The sequence below is a fragment of the Xyrauchen texanus genome, chromosome 22 (assembly GCF_025860055.1).
Source record: "Xyrauchen texanus isolate HMW12.3.18 chromosome 22, RBS_HiC_50CHRs, whole genome shotgun sequence".
In the NCBI taxonomy this organism is placed as follows: domain Eukaryota; kingdom Metazoa; phylum Chordata; class Actinopteri; order Cypriniformes; family Catostomidae; genus Xyrauchen; species Xyrauchen texanus.
In genome coordinates this window covers 14,054,118-14,076,720 of record NC_068297.1, presented here as the reverse complement: position 1 = coordinate 14,076,720, position 22,603 = coordinate 14,054,118, and the positions used below count along the sequence as shown (strand labels likewise).

The 22,603-nt window shown below is 38.4% G+C and overlaps 1 protein-coding gene across 3 annotated transcripts in view; it reads right to left on the bottom strand.

The window, feature by feature from the left end:
- The window catches only part of LOC127662259 (baculoviral IAP repeat-containing protein 6-like), a 144,765-nt gene that overhangs the window by 27,754 nt on the left and 94,408 nt on the right, over nt 1-22,603 (bottom strand). For all 3 annotated transcript variants that reach the window (XM_052153388.1, XM_052153387.1, XM_052153389.1), the window contains exons 64-65: nt 19,890-20,054; nt 17,687-17,852 (exon numbers count right to left, since the gene is read on the bottom strand). In XM_052153388.1, coding sequence (XP_052009348.1) covers nt 17,687-17,852; nt 19,890-20,054 — 331 coding nt within the window. The remainder of the gene's footprint in view (nt 1-17,686; nt 17,853-19,889; nt 20,055-22,603) is intronic.

Sequence of the window (22,603 nt, the reverse complement as noted above, 5' to 3'; positions counted from 1 at the left end):
AATAAGTTAGGGGTATACAGTATATGTGTATGTGTGTGTGTGAGAGACAGTTCTTGGAGCATGTGGTAGAAACTCATTATCACCATGACAACAAAGATCTCTAGGACAGACGGGACAAGACACCAGCTCCAGTGCAGAAACACACACTCGCTTTTTGCCTTGTGGGCTGGAAAAAATGTTATCTGCTTATTTATAATGTGCAGAAAAGCATAACTGTTCATGACATGCCGAGAAAGGGAGCGAGACAAAAAATACCTTCTAATTTGATGACTCCGCTATGAGATGCGTGTGTGTTTGTGCAAATTCATTACGATTTGTTTGAAGTAACACTTTTACACTTTAGTTGAAGTAAATCAGGCTGACAGGGGTCTCATTTTAAATGCCGCTTTTGAGGAGCGCATCTAGGCCTGCAGTCTGATGAGTGACAGAAAAATCATGCTTTCCCAATCATACAGGGCAAAGGAGTTCTCCGCCCGTCTGTGTGTGCACGAGTGAGAATCCTTCACATGAGATCTGGCTAGAGTAGGAAAGACAACATGCAGCGAGTGCTCTGAGAAGCACTCCATCAATAATGCAAGAGAACGAGAAATAAAACAAGATGAGCTCTGCTGCATCTCCCATTCACACTTCTTCACCTCTCTAACACACACACTGAGACTCAAGAAATGGGCTGAGGTTCAGTGGGGACTTTAAGACATTACTAGGGCTGCCCCTAATAGTCGAACAAACATTAGCAGATGAGTCTTGGTCGACCGTTTTGATTGACTGGTTGGTATTTCTGTTGGTCGCAGAAAAAAACTCCACAGGAAACCGACAAACACTATTATTACCGCTGGTTGTACGCTAGGTGGTACTATGAGGTCATTTTCTTTAAGCAGGGTTAAGCCTATAAAGACACCTTGATTTCAAACTTTGAACTTTATTTTTTATTTTAACTATAAATTATATTATTTTATTTTTTAATAAAACTGGAAAAAAATTAAGAGCAACTAAAATGTGAGTTGTGAAAGATGCCTTTACAACAGTTGTGAAGTTCACTATAGCAAATAACCTGCTTCATCTGTGCAGTCGACAAGGCTAGTATTAGCAACGTTACTTAAAACATTATTTCTCAGCCCACGAACTCATGCAGATCTGTTCAAAATCATGCAGATTGATGCCCCCAAAATATATATTTAAGTAATTAAATTAATATCATAAACATGTGACGACTAGTCGACTAATGGCTTAAACTAACGCCTACTAGTCAACTACAGCTGCTTTTAAACTGTGTATTGTAAAAAGAGCTATACAAATAAAAATTACTTGACTTAGAAAGACAAAGCTGTTCATCTACTACGAGGATCTCAAGACTTTTAGGCCTCAGACTATGGTGATCTGTCTATATCTAGATCTCTGCCAGGACATTAGAACTAAATTTAAACCACACCATGAAGCACCCAAAATGAACCCTTGTGTTGTATTCTGGTCATTTGGACCCGGAATAATTTTTTTCCTTACTTTACTTAGTTTTTTTTTTTTTTTTAACCAATGTTCCAGTTCCAATTGGAATACAATATCTTAACTTTGTTCACAAATTACATCTTAAATTTTCATAATTTTTTTTGTATCTATTTCCATTGTTACACTTGTTGTGTTCCCAGTCATAAATGACCAGCTATTGGAAATGAATGGAATACAAAATATATTATATAAATTAAATATTAAGTTTTCAGGAGCATCCTGAAAGTGTAAAAAAAAAATGTGATTGCACACACAAAGTCCTCGGACATTTGCACACACACACACCAAACAAACAAACAAACAAACAAACAAACAAACAAACAAACACTCTCTCACTCGGAGCACCCGTTTGTGCATTAACTTTCAATGTACACTGAGGATATTTCGAGATCTACTATCATTTTATGTTATGTTTGGGCTTGTTTGAATCGGGATAGTCTGCTAAAACTTACGATATGTCATTATCTATGTTATATGTATGTTTTGCTAATTAGGAAAAATATGACAAAAAGACACTCCTGTTTATTATATTTATGTGTGTGTCTGTGGAAATTTCATACACTTATACTCACAGCAGTGTGACCTCTTGAGTGAAATAAATTTGCTCACTGCATTTTACTAATTGAGACCTTCCCAATGATATATAACACTTAGCAATCTCATATTTTTTTATGGTTTTACCAACTGTGCTGTTAGGAGTGGTGGTGGTGTGGTGGTCTAAGCACCATAACTGGTAATCTGGTAATCAGAAGAATGCTGGTTTGAGCCCCACAGACACCACCATTGTGTCCTTGAGCAAGTCACTTAACTCCAGGTTGCTCCGGGGGGATTGTCCCTGTAATAAGGGCTCTGTAAGTCGCTTTGGATAAAAGCGTCTGCCAAATGCATAAATGATAAATGAAATAAATGAAACTGTGAATATAATTGTTGTGATAAATGTGCAAATGATGAGAACGAAAACATGAAAAACAAAAGTGTTCATATGTACAAACCTGTCCTAATTACTAAAAAAATAAGTTGATAAAAAGATGTAATGCAATATGTTGTGATAATATGTAAAATATGAGAGATTTATAAAACAATCTCAGTGGGCCATTCATTTTTGACTGGGATCACAACATGAGCAGAAAATGAACACAACACAACAAAATGAAAAGGGTTATATTTGCATCCAGAAGGTGTTTTTAAAATGTGGCTCTTGAAAACTACATAACTTGTCAACTTAAGGTTGAGTACCACTGGCATAGATCAAGCAGTCCAAATAACAAGCATAGTCTTCCGAGACACAAGGCGGTCATCTCTTCTTTGACCAAGTTCCAGATCAGACCCAACAGCACTTGTACACCGAGACCGGCTATAAAACGCCACTCTCTTTGGATTAAATCCATCTGATTTCAGAGATTACACGTGACATTGGTGGCTCCCAAAGTTACTTTAAACACCATCAGACAACATGGTGTCCAGACAATCTGATTGAGGGCATTGCAGAACATCAACACTCTCATGAGTTCATGTGGCATCCTTCCAGATGTTTATGACTCGCTTACAGAAGTGTCAGCACTGCACAAAATCTGTAATTTTCAGGAAAATTGTCTCATATATAAAGAAAACTCTGTGCCAGCAGAGGCTATTTATGCAGAAAGATGTTTAATTGAGCTAATTGCGACGACCACAGGGCTGTAATTTCCCTGCTGTGCCAGCTGCTATAAAACTTTCAGCTAACCGAATGATAACAAAGCACATTCTTTCCTCTCTACAACATTTAAGGCCAGTAAATCATTCAGAGCACTTCTTTCATCTGAAGAGGATTCAGTTGCTCAAGCACTCTAATGACATTGTTTCTGGCTCCTCAGGAAGGCAGGATTTTGAACCTCTGGCTGATCAACTGATTGAAAACCAAGTGGTGCACCTTTTAATAGACTTCTGTCAGAGTAGATGCAGTATTTAAATTGATGCGCACGAAAACGATGCTATGAGAAATTGCATAGTCATTTCAATACGTCTTGTCGCGTCAAGGAAACAACTGAAAATAGGTCTTCAAGGTAACAAAAAACTGGAAAGAACATCTGTAAGACATGACCTAGGAGCTCAAGTCAGTACAACACATTTAAAATCAAGTAAACTGGAAATTCAACAAGTTGTTATTTCAGAGGTGAACAAGTTATTATTGACTCACCAAGGTATTTTTTTTTATATAACAACATTACACTAACGAATCATTCACAATAAGACCAGGAAAGAATATTAAGTAAATATGGTCAATTTTGAGTTCATGTTGGGTCTTAACTGCCTGTATGTTTGTTTATCAAATCTAAAATAATCTTGAAGTCCAGTCACTTTTTTGTGACTATATTTTAATGACCATACAATTCCTATCCACCCATTCTTCCTAATAATCCTCCACTCTCCACTCCACCAATTTAGCTTCCTACATAAATGCCCCCCACCCAGGTAAAGGGGGATGTATCTCTATCTCTCTCCTTGCAGAAGGCATAATTGATTTTGACAGGCCCTCTGACTGGCATTTGGCATTTCATGTGGGCACATACACTGTCAGAGAGCTTTGGAGAGAGAAGAATATGACTTTACAAAGGGTAACTGTTCAAATGAGCAGGAAGCAATATATAACTACATCACAACAAAAGAAACCGGGGCAGAATGTTATTACACCTACACTACAAACATCTTAATTAGAAAAAGAGACAGTACACATGAAAAACTCAGCAAGAGAACACACATTTGTGAGTCAGAATGTGCATGTGCATGTACTGGAGATTTGGACTCTCATATGAATTGTGTCAGATTTGAATTGTGTGCGTTGTAAGAGTTTGCCCTTTATGATGATAGTGGTTGAGATTTAGAGAGACAAAAATGGGAAAAGGCAGGAATGTGCATCGGATGAGTGCACTCACATCCATTAGAAGGTTTGCGACACATCACTCACTCTCTCCAGTTTTTATGTTTGATGGAGGGGTGTATGAACTCATCCTGCAGGATGTTGCAGCAGGTTTGAAAAGCTTGTAAGAGCTGACCCAATTCACTGCTGTCCATTTCTGTGAGTCTCAGCAGCACCTTGCTCATTGTTTGCATTGTATGTGCAGAAAGTCTGTGCAAAACGTACTTTTTAGGCACCAAAAACTTATCAAAAGTTTGGTTGTAATAGAAACAGTATTTTATCAGTTAATTTAAAATCAGTGTTAGTTTTTATGTACACTGTTGGTGTATAAATATAGAGTACATAAGTGTTTAAAGAAAAGGCTAGACTAAGAAATGACATTTAGTTTTCCCTTCCAGCCCATATTAAGACCAGACAGTTGGTTTCTGACAATTGTTAATAGTTGTTAAAAGCAATAATTGTTAAAAGCATTCTTACATAATGGTTGCATTGAAGTAAATGTGTAAATTTACTAAGTTTTGCCTATGAGTTACACAACATTTATCTCAAAAAGAAAAACTTTCTCAAGTTTAAGTTAGGCACTACAAATGATCTCTCTAAGAGGCACATCAGAGGGCAGAAAAGGTGGTCTTTAGCAATTAGGATCTTATGCTAATAGAGGATCAATATTAGGAAACACAAGCAGATCTGTGAGTCAGCGCAATTCATTTCCCTCCTCACACTGTCATTATATTATGGTAACACCCGTACAATAATGAGATCGCTCCATAATCGCCCACCACCGGCTGTCAGCCTGATGATTATATGATCCACAGCTCCAGAGAGAGAAAATTACAAACAAATAAATGAATATAAACAACGGGTCGCTGACAAGGAACTCCACTTAGCAGATGAAATAAAAAATCCTTCTGTTTTCTTCATGGCTTCTACCCCAATGGGTTGTTTGACCCGCTCTGGCATGGCGCTGGGAGCACAGGACCGAGGGAATTCGGCCACATGATAATCTCATTTAACTGGCTTTTGCAATAATTTCTGCACATTATAGTGACTCAAATGTGCCGATACAAATCATCAAAGAGAGAGAGATGATGAGGCATTCTCTAAAAACATAGGACACTGGAGAGATGAGACTTACAGAAGGTTTCATCATCACTTTGAGACAGTTCATCCTTAGTCTTAATGCTAGAGATGCTGTCAGAAATAATTAGAAGATTTAGACTCTAGATCAACTGTAGGTAACCAGCTGAAATACAAGGTTACATTTGGCTTATAACACTGTGGGTGTGTTTGAGTCACTGCCAATGTAAAATTTATGTCAACAGACAACACATACACAGCTTGTGGACTAAGCATCTGTCACCTCAGGAAGCATCAAGATGAAATTCTCTAATGCTGAACTTATACTGTGGAGAATATAATTTGCTGTTATATCACCATGCTATTAAATTACTATCACATCTTTCAATCCTTCAATTAACTAAATCAATCAATAAAATGCACAGTTGTCCTGCAGTTAGCTATGCAGAGAAACATTAGTATACATGGGCAAAGTCATGGCCTAGCTGTTAGAAAACATGGTCTCATAGCTTTGGCGCACATGCAAGCAAAGTGAACTTGAGTCCAGTTCACAGGACTTCCCAATTCCATTTCTCCCACTATCCCTACCAATTCTTGTTCTCACTCAAATATGCCAATCCATTAGACTCACTATCCAAGTAGCAATTAAAAAAAAAAGTGTGATGTCCATGCCAAAACGTAGTATGTACTATTTTATGGTATTTTACAGCTAAAACTATTAAAAACTGCCTTAACGATGAAGAAACAGCAGGGACCTTTTTTCCCTCATAACTTTTGTTCCCAACAATAAGTTACATTTATACAGACAAATTACATCCACTCAGTATGTTAAAGGTTCTGCTCTTTTGTTTTGGTGCCTAAGGCACAGCTTTTTATCGACCTTGTGTAATTGTACGTATACCCAGGGCTCTGGATTATATCAGTTTGAAACAGTAAATAATTGCTCCGACAACAAATTTATGTGGAACATAATTGTGATAAATCATTTTATCAGAACTGGATGTGGCAGGGAAGAAGTGTACAAAGATCCTCTATTCTGCCCCTTCTATTAAAATGTTAATGTGGACAATTAGGTTGATTGTTTATTTACACACACCAATGGAAAGGATACCAGATAAGAGCAAGATGGAGAATCTTAAAATTCAGAGGGGAAAGAATGGTCAGACATAATAGAGGAGGAGGGTGGGAGGTTGTGCTATATTTTCTTTCCAGTGCGAGCACTGATGGCGAGTTAGGAAACAAGACTCATTTTCCTCAAGGGTCAGAGTGAGTCAGTGTGTGGACAGACACACACACACACACACACACCACAGCACACAGCTTTATGGTAGCTTGCGTTTCAGTTTCAAGTAGGGCTGCCTCAGACAGAGTCTACAAGAAAACAAGATGCCATTTTTACACACTTCAGTTCCAGAGCTGTTGGCATTAAAGCCCACATAGAAAGACTGTATATTTACTGTAAGGACTTTTTAATCAAAGGTCCTTAGATTCATTTTTAAAGCCAACTTAATAATTTTCAAAAGCAATAAAATACATTCTTGTATTCTTGACTTTTTTGACTGCTAGAAGCTGTGACCTAGCGGTTAGTGTAGGAGTTTTGAAACATTAACCACTGTTCTGTACCAATCTAGGCTCACTGGCATGGTTAAGATTTGTTTTATCATTATAGTGCTGCAAAATCAGAATTAGATTTTGAACAAACCGGAGTCGTAACATCACTAAAGCCATTCCAACCGCATGGGTCTCTGTTATGAGTAAGGTTAGCTAAATATTCTGAGAGGACTAGCCCTGGAATGGTTTGTAATCATACTGTATCAAATCATGCTTAAGTAGAAAAGTTACTGGAACCTTTACTCACCATGATCAAAACTGCTCAGCTCGATAGTAGAAAAAAAGCACTTATAAAGCCTTTGTGCTCTTGCTGCCAACTCGAGATCAAGTTCGGCTTGAGTTTCCAACCTTTTTCCTTCCTTTTCTCCCTAATCATTTCCTCTTTCAAATATCACTGTCAATAAAAAATTATGTTCTCAAATCAAAGCTGGCCATTTGTGCTACAAAGTACGCTTACTGTACTCAGGCTTTTTAATGACAGAATATTGTTTTGGGTATATGCACAAGTCATTACACTCAATACACAACATGTAGTTCCAAACCCATATTATTTTTCTTCTGTGGAAAACAAAAGGAAATGCTAGGTTTGCCTCACTTACCATTCACTTTCATTACTTTCTCCACAAAATGAGAGAAAATGGTGACCAAGACAGTCAATCATATCATTATACCAAACATTTTCTTTTTTGGGCGAACTAATTCTTGAATACTGAAGATAGTTTCAATTAAGTTTCACAAAAGCAACTGAAAAAGTCTATTAATCAAGATACGGATTTTGAGGATGTGCGTAACACATCAAATCTACATGTGCTAGAATTTGGCCCACCATTCCACATCCATCTTCCTCACCGAATTAATTTTCCCCTCCATTTGGATCCTTCCCTTTTCCTCATCTCTGTAGCACTACATTGTTCCTGGCAATAAAGACATTTGACGTGTGAGCCTCCTCACCTCCCACCCTCTCTCTCGCTCACTCTGTTTCCGCGGTTACCAGTCGCGCTGTTTGGTTATGCAATGCACGGCGCTCTCAGGCTCCGAGACGGGACCTATAACCACACGACTGCCATCAGCAACGGACAGAGGACGGCAGGTTGGGGAGCTCACCGCAGCAGGTTGGCAATCTCTTGAGTCTAGCCAGCCTTGGACAGAAGGCATCCACACACATCTGTAAGCTTGCTTCAACACCCACGGAAAAAGAGGACAGCAAGAAGAAGAGGAAGGCAATCGTGGAGAAAAGGAGAGAGAAGGTGGGGGTGAGTGTTTGTGACAAATGCTGAGCGGCTTCTCTTTTAGATGCTTAGGGGGTCAGATATACAAGAGTGACAGAGTGGAGAACAAGAGTGTATGACAGAAAGAGTGTGTATGTGGGTAAGAGAGGGAGAGGAGAGAGAGAGAAAAGGAGGGGAGACTGAGAAGAGGAGAGTGATTTTAAGAAGGGGGGCTTTTGGAAAAAAGAGAGAGAGAAGGTGGAGAGGGAGGGGGAAGGAGAGCAGGGAGCAGATTTCTCAGAGCCTCCTTGAATGGAAGGTGTGAGCTGTTCAATCAGAGAATTTAAAAAAAACAAATAACGTTAGGTAAAGAATTAAAAGAAGAACTGAATGAGTGTGGAAAAAAGGAAGGGCTTCTTCAAGTTGGTGATACATAAGGAGGCTGGAATTCTGACACAGAAAGAACGAGAGAAACCTAGATATAGAGAGAGACAGTGAGATAGAGAGAGAGAGAGAGTGAGAGAAGGGGAGGGATGTTAGGGACTGAGATTGTTGGATGCGTTACACACACGGCTCAAGGAGATGCTGTTGTAGACCTGCTATTTCTCCCTTCTCTCTCTCTCTCTCTACCTTTAAATTTGTCTCTCTTTTGCTCTTTAACGGTCTTGGGGACGTTGGATGTTTGGTCAGCTGGCCCTCATGTTGCCGCCAGCCCAGATATGCTTCTCCTGTGATGAGCCCACAGCATGCTGGATCTTTCCCCTGATCTCCCACGCAGTAGGGTAAGACTCTTCCTTGTTTCTTGCTCAATTTCCTGAATTTTAATATTTCTGGTTAAAACCCCCTTGTCCGTCATTTATTCAGTCTATTGAAATATTTGTATTGCTGTCTATCTACCTACTTTATTGTCTTGCTTGGCTCACTCACCACTGTCTATTTCACTGTATCTTTCTTGAGCCATGCTGCATGTTTGGCCCGAGGCTGCTTATCAAGGTTGATGTTCTGGTCTCCAACAAATGTGGAACATGCTAAACCCTTTTTGTGTCCTCTTTCAAAGGAAACATGCACAATACCTAGAGGACAGTGCTGTACGTGGAAGAGGGGTGAGAAAAAGAAACTGAAATAATTTAGTGTGCATGGTGGAAACGAAAAGCAAGTGAGAAGGCTTAAACGTACAGTAAATCATTTCGGCTGCTGAGAGTCATCCTGTTGTAGCAGCTCTACATGGAAATATCATTTTCAAAGGGGGAATTCATCACAGGGGGGAGACGGCCTCTTTTGTGTTCATTCCTCCACATTCGCAACGGAGCAATCTGAGGGAGGCAAATCTAATACTCTGTGCTGTTTGACCAAACGATTTACCTTGGAATTTAGTCTGGGCTCTGGATGAGTACTACAAGTGCCTGTCTGAAAACATAGGGGATCAGACCAAGGAGAAAGAAAAGGAGGGAGAAACTGAAAGAGTCAATTGTTTGACTGTCTCATTCAGTCTTTGTCCATCAGTGTATCTTAAGTTGCTTTACTGTTTCTCCACAGATAAGCATCCTGGAGACAGCCGTGGGGGGTCAAAATGGGGACTACCACCGTCAGCATAGAGGAAGTTCGGGCACAGGAGGGTAAAGAAGAACGAGAGGAGTCCATCTTGGCCTTGCTGGGGATCATCGGCACCTTCCTGAACCTCTTTGTCATTGTGTTTGTTTACATCTATACCACCCTGTGAGGGGGAGGATCACGTGGCAGGGGGCAGGTGGAGCGTTTGGAAAGAGATATGACAGAGGGGTTGGCATCTCACAGAGAGGAACATGGAAGATGACACTGGGCCAGTCAGGATAGGGAAAGTGACACTTCCTCTGTGACCCCTAACGAAAAGGGCGGAATATATTTTAATGCGTCACATTCAGCTGGAGTCTAAGACTTTACATGACAAATGAACATCCATGTAATACAGATTTCTGGATACTAGGAGAATGATTCTTGGATATGCCAGATTAGTAACCTCACAGGACACGGTCATGGGTCAAGGGACCTTACAGTTCTCTGGCAAAGAGAATTACTGCCTCACTTCAATTACAAGGACACACAGATGCAGAAAGACCCTATTGAACAAACACATAGTGCCACAGGCCAATGGAATGACTCCTTTCAAGCTGGACAACTTATCCATTGCTCTGCAATAAAAATGGAACAATGGAAAAATTGAATTATTAATTATTTTTCTATTAAAATAAAAGAGAATGAGACACTCTGGGATGGTGGACCAATTTACAAGTTCTGATCGCAGGACCTTGTGGGGACTTGCTACAATTCGGTGACATTTGGACACATGGACCAAGCCACTCTTTATCATTACAGTTTCAACCTTGTTCTGACTGGTGGAAGATAAACAAAACAACAAATATGAGTGTGTGCTTTCTCTCTGACAAACCTCTGTCAGACAAACCAATTCTGTGAAGAGTAAAAGCTTTTGTACCGATACATGATCACATATTAGATGTACTGTACCATTGGGAATCTGATCAATAAAATTATATTCTATGGACTGGGATGTCTTCAGATAACTCTGTGTAGATTTTTAGAGTCTGCTGCATATTTGTGTCTGTGGAAATATTTTCTAAGATAAATGTTTTTAGCTATATCAGGGTGTTTTTGTTGATTTAGCAACTCTAAACATGTGGAGTTGCCCAATCACATATGTGCTGCCCTGCACTTCAGTGTGTATACAAGTGCCAAGTATTTTGGTGTGTGTGTGTGTGTATGTGTGATTGTGTGTGTGTGCACATAGAACTCAACTCACAGTAAAGAGAGGCCAGTGAAACAAACAGTTACTGAGGAGAGTTTCTGAGAGAAAATGGGGGGATGTAGCAGTGATGATACTGGGTTTCGCTCCTCTATTTTCTTCCCTCTGTTCTAGCGGTGATGGCAGTGATTTTAAGCCCTTTGAGAATGCAGAGGTCAGTTTCCTGTCACATGAGACAGAGAGGGGTAGAGATGGCTGATTGGAGGTCTATGCATGAGAATGAGGCTTCAGAATCCACTGTAAACACATCACATCCACAGCCACTGGCATGCACACATGTTTGCTCATCTGTCTAAATGGATAAATACTCTAGACATTTATTGTATTTATATAAAGCTATCTAAAATTAATATAATCTAACCCTAACCCACACCCTAAAGCTAACCCTAACATAATTATTTTTAGCATTATTTGAATTTTAAAATCATTATAAAATGTATGTATGCTTAATTTTCCAAAAGAGGACATCACAAAATGTCCCCAAAGGGAGGTTTTGTCTGATTTGGCTCACTTTTGGGTAACAATTTGTCCCCAAACTATTAGTAAACACAAAATCATGTGATTTTTTGTATTTTTGACAGAAAAAGACCATGTTTCAATGTGTTTGCTCTATGTAGGAGTGTGTTGCGATATGTCATACTAAGCAGAGATTATTGTTGTGCTAAAACTTATATTGTCCCACAAGAATAACTTCAGGTGTGTGGATTTAAAAAAAAAAAAAAAAAAAAAAGTTTTTACAATTGCTGTCGGCACATTGAATTGGAAAACAGACTACAAAAAGTCTAGCAAAAATATATTATAAATTTTTAAAACCAGACTAATAGTAGACGTTTCAGCATATCACCATCTTCAATACTCATTTTCGCATCGAAGATAGCGATGTGCTGAAACATCTACTCATGTTGCAATTTTGTATTTTTGATACATCATACTAAATTATCCTCCAAAACACCCGCCTGTGGAAATGTTAGCAGGGCTATACGCTTGTCTCAGATCCCTCAATAAATTCCAAAGCCACCAAGCACTGTTGTAATAAAGGCCTGTGCTGTAAATCAGCATGTACCTGCAGGGCTTATCATCAAATACAAATCCCCAGTACACCAGCTCTCAGATCAACATAAAACATCTATACCTGCTTTCAGTACTATGTAAACCCACTATACCTTTCCCAGTGATGTTTTCAAGTCAGTGTAAAGCCTCTAGACCAGCTCTCAGGTCATTGTAAACCCAATATACCAGCCCTCAGGTCAGTGTAAACCCTCTACTCCAGTTTCCAGCTCTTTGGAAACCCTCTGCACTAGCTCTCAGGTCAGTGTAGTCGGTCAATAAAGCCCTGTATAATTAGGCTGGAGTAATTTCCACTATAAACTTTGTGTGCACAAAACTGTCAAAGTCATTAAAAAAAAGAATTACAGATTTTCTATTAAACAGCTGGAACACTGGGTGTATAAACTGAGTACAAAATAAGAAAAGAAAGCACTAATAATAAAGCCCTAACAACAGGTATGGAATAGTAAACTTACATAGGCATGAAATAATGCAATGTAATATAACTTAATGAGTCGCAAACTTTGCCTACCTCTATTTCATAAAAGAATTCCAACAGCTAAACTCTTTTGGGTTTGCCTTTCTAATTTCAACTACAGAGAATTTACACTACACTTTAAATATAGAAATACAAAGTAATCAATTATATCAAATATCAAGTGAATAATAAAAATTAGTCTAGATATTTCAGAAACAAACGGCATAATCATCAACATGTTTTTATTCTGAAACAAAAGCTAGCTACATGTTCAGGAAGGAGACGTGAGTGAAGCCTGTTGACACTTGCCGCAGAAAACACTCTCTTGGCTGGAACAGACATGGAAGGAACAGCGAGAGAGACCAATTCATCCACTATTGGAGAGTGTTCTGGTCCGGGTACATGCAGTGATCTTTGTCATATATCTCCAGATCTGTAGGTCGGCTAAGCTAAGAGTGTTGAGCAGTTTTACTCTGCAAAATTTTTTTTTTTTTCCATTTTTGCTTAAACACCAGATGAGGATTCTACCACTGACTCAGAGCTCACATCCTCAACATTCTGAGCATTATTGACATTTAGCAAATATTGCTTTGTACTACATCAGTTCTCACTTTTGAGAAACTTGTCCAGGCAGCGCTTGTTTTCCACAACGTGACTGGCACGAACAGAGTAGCGCCTGAAGAAAATATGAGGAAAACCATCAGATTTAGAAAAATTATGTTTATACTATACCTTTTTATACTAATTGTAATAGTATTTGTGATTAGAAAAAAAGTATTTCAACTACAATAAATAAACACGCTGTCTTAAATAATAACATTTAAAAAGTAAAAACCTTTTAAAAAAAAAAAATTTTAAACGAGTAGTCGACATTACTACTCGACTAGTCAGTTGTTGAACGACTAGTCAACATGTCAGCAATACTTGTACATCCCTAGACTGAACACAACAGCAACTCCAATATCAAGACCCTTGCTGTTTATTTATGTACTATTTAGTTTTACTTTTTTTGTGATGATAATATCGCCCAGCCCTAGGCAAATGTAAACCTCTACACCAGCTCACATCTGCGAAACCACAACACGAGTGTGCAACGACTAATTTCACTGACGTTTAAATGGAAATATTTTCCTCGACAAGTTTAAAAAGACACCCACAGAAAACAGTCAAAAACACTAATTTTCAAAGACTTGATCTATTATTTAGCCAAACCTGATACTAAATTCTGCTGAAAATGTTAGCCAATATAGGCATGATCATTGAAAATGAATGAACAGGCAGTGCAGGACCAATAAGAGCAAACCTAACATCCGGTTCTAAACAGAATTCACCAAAAGCAAGTTAACCAAAATTTTAAAACAATCAGCACATTATCTAAAATAATTAACAGGAAAACCTAGTCTAAGAAAACAAATATATATATATATTTGCAACATGCATAATCCTATAAACTACTTCAAAATATGATAGATGTTCAGTTAAGGAAGTAAAAAACAAAAAGAAATAGCTATAATAGAAAAAAAAAACAGGCCTATGAGAATAAACAGAATAAAAGACATATGAATCATAACAGCTTTCTTCATGTCTCAGCTCTTTAAAGGCTAATTTGTTAATGCACAGACACACGCTAAACACCAAGACTGATAACGGTACAGGGCAGATGGACTGCTTCATCCCACCTCTCTCACAAACACATGGTGAGATAAAATGGCAAGAGGAAGATTATCAAAGAGAAAAAATATAGATACAGAGCATCCGGAAAGTATTCACAGCGCTTCACTTTTTCCACATTTTGTTATGTTACAGCTTTATTCCAAAATGGATTAAATTCATTATTTTCCTCAAAATTCTACACACAATACCCCATAATGACAATGTGAAAGAAGTTTGTTTGAAATATTTGCAAATTTATTAAAAATAAAAAACGAATAAAATCACATGTACATACGCATTCACAGCCTTTGCTCAATACTTTGATGAAGCAGCTTTGGCACCAATTACAGCCTCAAGTCTTTTGGTGTATGATGCCACAAGTTTGGCACACCTATTTTTGGGTTATTTTTGAGCACACCAGTTTCTCCCATTCTTTGCAGGACCTCTCAAGCTCCATCAGGTTGGATGGGGAGCGTTGGTGCACAGCCATTTTCAGATTTCTCCAGAGATGTTCAATCTGGTTCAAGTCTGGGCTCTGGCTGGGCCACTCAAGGACATTCACGGAGTTGTCCCGTAGCCACTCCTTTGTTATCTTGGCAGTATGCTTAGGGTCGTTGTCCTGTTGGAAGATGAATCTTCACCCCAGTCTGAGGTCCAGTGTGCTCTGGAGCAGGTTTTCATCAAGATGTCTCTTTACATTGCTGCACTCATCTTTCCCTCGATCCTGAATAGTCTCCCAGTTCCTGCCGCTGAAAAACATCCCCACAGCATGATGCTGCCACCACCATGCTTCACTGTAGGGATGGTATTGGCCAGGTGATGAGCGGTGCCTGGTTTCCTCCAGACATGATGCCAGGAACTGGGAGACTAGTATGGAGCTTGAGAGGTCCTGCAAAGAAGAATGGGAGAAACTGCCCAAAAATAGGTGTGCCAAGCTTGTAGCATCATACTCTTGAAAACTGGTGACAAAGGTTCTTCAACAAAGTATTGCACAAAGGCTGTGAATACTTAAGTACGTGTGATTTGTTTTTGTTTTTTATAAATTTGCAAAGATTTCAACTTCTTTCAAGTTGTCATTATGGGGTTTTGTTTGTAAAATTTTTAGAAAAATAATTAATTTAATCCATTTTGGAATAAGGCTGTAACATAACAAAATGTGGGAAAAGTGAAGCGTTGTGAATACTTTCCGGATGCACTGTATGCGTTCTACGGCAAGCCTCAAGGGTATAAATACACAATTGAACACTTTCACAAGGTATGTTACTCAATGAATTGCACAACTGGCTCGTTTGGAGCATTTGTTTTGCAACCTGGTGCATTTTCTTTCTTGGTTCAGCTCATATAGGCATATATGAACACAGCAAAGGAACTCTGGAGCGGTTCACTTGTGGTGAGACAAACAATAGCCCTATTAATATCATGAACATACATGATGGTTCTGCGTAGAGGAAATCTGTAGGAGATCTTGTCACTGTTATTAAACATCAAAAAGCGGATATTGCCTTTTGGTGAATATATCAGATATAGTTGCACATTTAAAATGCTAGTTATTTAATAACTCCAGCGGTAATTTTAGCACGACGCTTCTCTCTTTAAGATAATGGCAGAACAGACAAAGGCAGTGTGTCAAAGCAAAGAGATACCAAGTTTGAAGGTAGGCCTTAAAATACATCCACAGGTACACCTTCAATTCAGTACACCTCCTATCAGAAGCTAATTGGCTAATTGTCTCAAGGCATGACATCATTTTATGTAATTTTTCAAGCTGCTTAAAGGCACAGTTAACTTTAATCTGACCCACTTGAATTGTGATATAGTCAATTAAAAGTGAAACGATCTGTCTGTAAACAATTGTTGGACAAATTAGCAAACATTAGCAAAAATCAGATGTCCTTAACAACTTGCCAAACTATTGTTTACTAATATTAAATCTGTGGTACTTTTCAATGCAGAAATAATGCAAAAACTACTAATGACAGATAAAAATAACCACAACGGAATTATTTAACTTGTCCATCAATGTGTTGGATAATATTTATTTGCAGTGCAACCTCTGACTGGAACAGGCACTCTGTACCATGCGGAGACGTTTTGCATAACAGTGACAAACAATATTCTAATATTTATACCTGTAACTTGTTGACACATTTTTACAAGTATATAATTTTAACCAGTATAACGATGTATGAGCTAAATCTTCTAAATGTACAAAATGCAACATTGTAACAATTTTAGCCCATTTTGGAAGAAATTAGCAAGCTACAGGTCTGAAAACACCCTAAATCACTATCACAATTGTTTACAGTATGCTCAAGCGATCCTCCTGTTATTTCGACGAACTCCATGTAACAGGGAATCAGATAGATAGAGTCGTGTGAGTTGGTATGTTTGTTAACACTCCACCATTTTGCAACGGCAAGTGTGTCATAACTCCGACTGAAGAGAGCGAGATCTCAAAAATTTAGTCAACCCACTTATTAAAAAGCTGCCACTAAAAATATAAATAAACTAATCGACTTCACAAATGGACTAATCGGTTGTTGGAAGACTAGTTGATCATTGTGACCCATTCCTAAACAAGACTTCACTTCCTCAATGAAAATGTGTTTGTGGCTGCCCACATACACAAACACACACAGAGCTATATGCTGCAATCATGTACTCTCTGTTATTTGCCCCAGGCTGTTTCCTAATTTTTTTTTAGAAGCAGTAGTCCATCTCTTGTCTCTTCTCCCTCCCGTTCATCAGTTGGATGGGGCATTATTACAGCAAGGTTGATCTGAGATCAATAATAGATCTGCCACAAAGACAGACTAAGGATCTAACAGTACAAAACACACACTCTTTTAACCCTCTATGTGTGTGAGTTGCTCAGTTGTTCCCCCAAAGATTGACTAAATGAGCTCCTCCTGCTGGTTGTGAGGGTTTAGAGTGCAATTACTTCAAGATTTTTGCCAACAACAACAGGCCATTGAACAGTCAGAGTTTTTACCAGGAAGTTGTGAATGTCAATGGACTAGTATCAAGATAAGACACATCAATAAAAAAGACATAGCATCTGGTCATCTTAGCATCTAATTATGCATTAAAAATGAGTGTCCGTGTTATTTGTTGACAACCCTTTTAACAATGTATACTCAACAAAAACGTAGGAGTGCTACTAAGCTCAGCTCTGGGTAATTGCTATAATCATTCAATGGGCAATTCTGTGATACCTTAACAACTGAGGAAAAAAAATGTCTCCATACACAATGAAGCACTTAAAATAAGGTACCTTTCTCTCAGGTAAAAACACAAATTGTACTAAATCTTTGTAAAAGCAGTAGGTTTCATTTTGAAAACAGCAACCATGAAAAAACCACAGACCACTTTATCGTATGTGACATTCAAACACAGGCCTGAATGGCATGTCCTACCTGAATCATTGCGTAAATATGAGGACATGGCAGGGATGAGACAGGATTGGCTGAGAAGTTCCTGCAGGACAGACGGCAGTAGTGAACTACTATGACCTCTGTCCTCTCCCGAGAGGGTCTCACCGGAACCCACGCAGCCCGATGGGTTAATGTAGCTTGCCAAAACCTGACATTCACAGAAAAAACATAAGGAGACATCAGGCATCTACACAATATAAAAAAAGAAGAACAGGATTCAAATCAACATCTCCCAGGGTGTCATAGTTTCTTAAGCATGTGCGAACCACTAGGCCACGGCTCTGGTTTGCATAATTTTTATTTATTTTTTTACAGTTTATACTATCTAGATGATAACGTCCAAATGCAAAAGTCTTAGTGTTTCCCACAGGATTTCATGAGACTGTGGTTGTTGGACCTCGGACACTCTAGGGGGGCCGGGGGCGTGCTCCCCTGTAAGAACATTTTGTACATTTAAAAGTTAAATGCATCAATCTGGTGCACTTTGAGAGCAAAATTAAGAGATTAGATCTATGAGGAACTTTGAGCTCTTAAAAACTATTTTGTGCTCTAGTAGTAGTTTAATCATAAACACATGGTTTTATAGATATGATTGGTAAAAACATGGCAAAAAGAAAAAAACGAGACAGAGTTTAATGCAGTTCAAAAATGGTGAAAACACAAAATCAACTAGAAATAAAAAAAAGACAATGTGTGTTTACTTTTGAGCCAGGGCTCAGCATTAAGAACTGACATGTGCTTGTCCTCTGGAAAAGTAAATTGGTCATTCCTTTGTCCGAGTAAAAAGTTACTTTTCCGGAGATAAAAAAGGGCATTTAAGTTACAATCTCAAGTTATATGTCAAAGATTATGTTGTATATTTTTCTAAACTTATGACCAACGCCCAACCTAATAGTTTACCTATGCAATCAACTCAACTCTCCGTGACAGAAATGTAAACTGCACTGGAAAGAGAGGAGGCTATTGTCATATAGTAATTATTTTATGCTTCGTATGGTAGTCAAATAAAGAAAAGTCTCCATCCCCACCATTAACAGCAGGGATGCTCATAGTTCTATGGAATGAGATCTACTTTTTCATCATGTTATTTCAGCAAGATCTACCATGTACAATAAAGGCTTTACATTATCACTTTTATACCAAAATTTCAGTAGTGTTTATTGAAATTTGACAGTTCTCAATACCAGCTTCAAAACCACAACAAATATTAACACTATTATGCTAATTATGGAAGAATGGTTTCAAGTTCTTAAGTAATAATTCAAGACTAGTAAACAGTCAGTAATAAAATAACAATAAAAAACAGAAATGAATGGAAATAGATAAAATAATAGAACAAAAAATACAAATTAAGACAATTCAGTGCTGTTTTTAACAGTAGGCTATCAATAATTCAAGTATTCAAATAATTCAGAATGAAATACAACATAAAACTACCACTGGTCTTCACTGTATGATTGTAATACATTAATACTTTTTAAAGCTACTAAAGTTATTCTGTCAAGATCAGTGAGTGTTTTCTCATTTTCTTGTTATGGTTGTTTGATTATTAGAATGGCACACTACACTAGACAGCAGCAGGCCTATTTATTATCTTACATTTATACTTACAAGTCCAACATTTTAATACAAATCCACTTTTTTTTTTTTTTACTGTTCACGTTCACTTTATGCATCACTCTGTGTTTACATGAATACCTCATCAATACATTTGACCGTTCAGGCGTGCATTAGCATGAGCATTTTCAAAACATGCGCATGTTCAGCACACACACATATGCCACCTGTCAAACAGGGCGCAGCTGTTACAAGATGTCGAGCCCTGTGAGCCATCAAATAAATAATGCAAGTGGTTACCTGTATTGAACTGTGGCTGACTGGGAGTGAGAGATTTTTTGCCTGAAGCAACAGCGCAAAACACAATTTTAGAGAACTTTTATGATATTATGAGAAGTGAAAAAATATTTTCGGTTCATTAACCACCACAGTCTAGGTGATTATTGGGAAACCCTGTCTTGTGAGAGCTGCATATGCTGTCACTCAGGTTAAAGTTAGGGTTAGGTTTAGGGGTAGGTGTAGGGTTTCTATAGGACTTCAAATAAACACAGTATGAACGATACATTCAACATTCATGAGACTTTTCACAGTAGGACGGTTACCATCTAGAAGCCACCCTCAAACACACCTGTAACAGGCAGGTCACATGCTCCTCCTCTAGACGTTGTTTGGTTAGGGCCTGCTCTACGTCCCAGCCTGACGCCGTGGAGCCCGTCCCAAAGCCTGTTCCTTTAGCCCAGTACAGCTGCTGCTCTTCTGTGGTGCCACCGCCATGGCCGCTGGAGACATGTGGCTGAAACAAACACACTTTACAATGAGGTTCCCACCAAGCTGGACATGATCACTCAATAATCAGATATTTGACCGAGAAGATTTATTCCTCTCATTTGATCTCTCTTCCACACAAATGCAAACAAAACATTAATGTTGATCTTCCAGATGACATCCAGCTCTTATTTACTGCTTGCTCTAAAGACCGATAGCAACTCAACCCAATAACTTCACAAATCTTAACAACATTCTGGCAACATTGAGGGGAAATGGTGAGGATGCTGCGCATCTGCCAAGCAAACTTAGCAATTAACATGTTTCCCACAATGCAACACTCCTTTAAAAAGCTGTTAGTCCATTGTGTCTTGTAGAGCTTTTTTTTTTATTGTTTTTCTCTTTATTAGATAGACGGAGTGGTGGTGGTGTAGTGGTCTAAGCACATAACTGGTAATCTGGTAATCAGAAGGACACTGGTTCGAACCCCACAGCCACCACCATTGTGTCCTTGAGAAAGGCACTTAACTCCAGGTTGCTCCAGGGGGATTGTCCCTGTAATAAGGGCTCTGTAAGTCGCTTTGGATAAAAGCGTCTGCAAATGCATAAATACTAAATACTAAATACATAGTAGACAGGAAATTATTGTGTAAAGAGAAGGCAGACAGGATTGGAACATGTTGCAGGTCAGACCTGAACCTGCATTAACTGCATGATGCATTGTAACCACTGCTCTGATATCAGCTGATTTTGTAATTTGGTAAGAGCAAATGGGAAATTCATTGAAAGAGAGACGGAGAGAGAATAAATGCATGTTGACCGCAGTGCTCTTCTTTGGTTGAGAGGGAGCAGGCTTAATATATGCTCTGCCAATACTTCTGCCATCCCAAGGACGCCCATTATGCCTGACAGGCCACTGGCCACCGTTCAATTCCTCAGCCCTGAACCTCACCACTCACCAAACAATAAATCCATGCAAATACAGACGCACAACCCAGCATCCAGCTCCACTTATGCATTTTTTTTCTTAAAGTTAAATTTAAAATAGACTTTAATATTAAAACCAGTCTGAGAGAGTTGCCTGGCTGGATATTGATTCTTATGAAAGTAATTTGCTTCAGTATTGGAGGTCTGATGATGGTCGTTTTTTCCTCCATTATTTTCTCATTATGATTGTGCTGCAGTTGCTGCAGTCCTTTATGAAGAGATTTTTATTTCAGCCAAATGAAACTCTTCACAACCACATAATGACTAAAGGAGCTGTCTGACTCCTTTCTACACTTTCCCTCATAATGTAGGACTACACCTGAATGAGCGGTTGCTCTCTCAGAAGTCAAGGGCATTGAATAAAGACTCCTTCAGCAGTCTGTAAAGAGGGGCTACCAAAGTCATTAATAAAATGACATGTCTCTGTCAAAGAGACAAAAACATCTCTATTAGGGTCTTTACTAGAGTGTTTGTTCCTCCCCCTGTAAACACATCAGGAACCGACTGAACGGACCCATTAAAGAGGCTATAGCCAACAAGTTTATTTTCTCTTATTTTTCACTTATAAGTCCACTTATAATGATAGTAGTTTTCTTTATTGCACCAAACAGAGAACATTTACAATTTTCCACCCACTCTCAGACACTTAGAATTAAACATATCTTTGAGAGGTTAGTTCACCCAAAAATTATTTTATTATTTGCCTTCTAACAGTCTTTATATGCCTTCCCACATGTGTATGACATTCTTCAACAGAACACAAACGAAGATTTTTTTTAATTTATTTATTTATTTTTTTATCTCAACTCTGTAGGTCCATAAAATGCAAGTAAATAGTGATCAGACCTTTGTAGCCTCACAAATTACATAAAGGAACATAGAAGTAATCCATATTCCAGACTCCAGTGTTTAAAGGGATTGTTCACCCAAAAATGAAAATTCTCTCATCATTTACACATCCTCATGCATCCCAGATGTGGATGAATTTCTCTCTTTTGCGGAACACAAATGAAGGTTTCTAGAAGAATATATCAGCTCTGTCGGTCCATACAATGCAAGTGAATGGGTGCCAAAATTTTGAAGCTCCAAAATCCACATAAGAAAAACATAAAAATAATAATCCAAATGACTCACCCCTGTGTTTAAACCATATCTTCTGAAGCAATATGATAGGTGTGGGTGAGAAACAGATACGTATTTAAGTCCTTTTTCCTTCACTTTCACGTTCTCCTGTTTTTGATGATTCTCATTATTTGTGCATATCAGCCCCTACTGGGCAAAGAGGAGAATTTATGATAAAAATGACTTTGATCTGTTCTCACACACACCTATAATATCTGGTGTCTGAACACATGGATTTAACCACTGGAGTCTTTCAAATTACTTTTATGATGCCTTTATGTGGATTTTGGAGCTTAAAATTTTTGGCACCCATTCACTTGCATTGTATGGACCTACAGAGCTGAAATATTCTTCTAAAAATCTTCAATTGTGTTCTGCAGAAGAAAGTCATACACATCTGGGATGGCATAAGGGTGAGTAAATGATGAGAGAATACATTGTTTTGGGTAAACATACCTTTAAATCCAT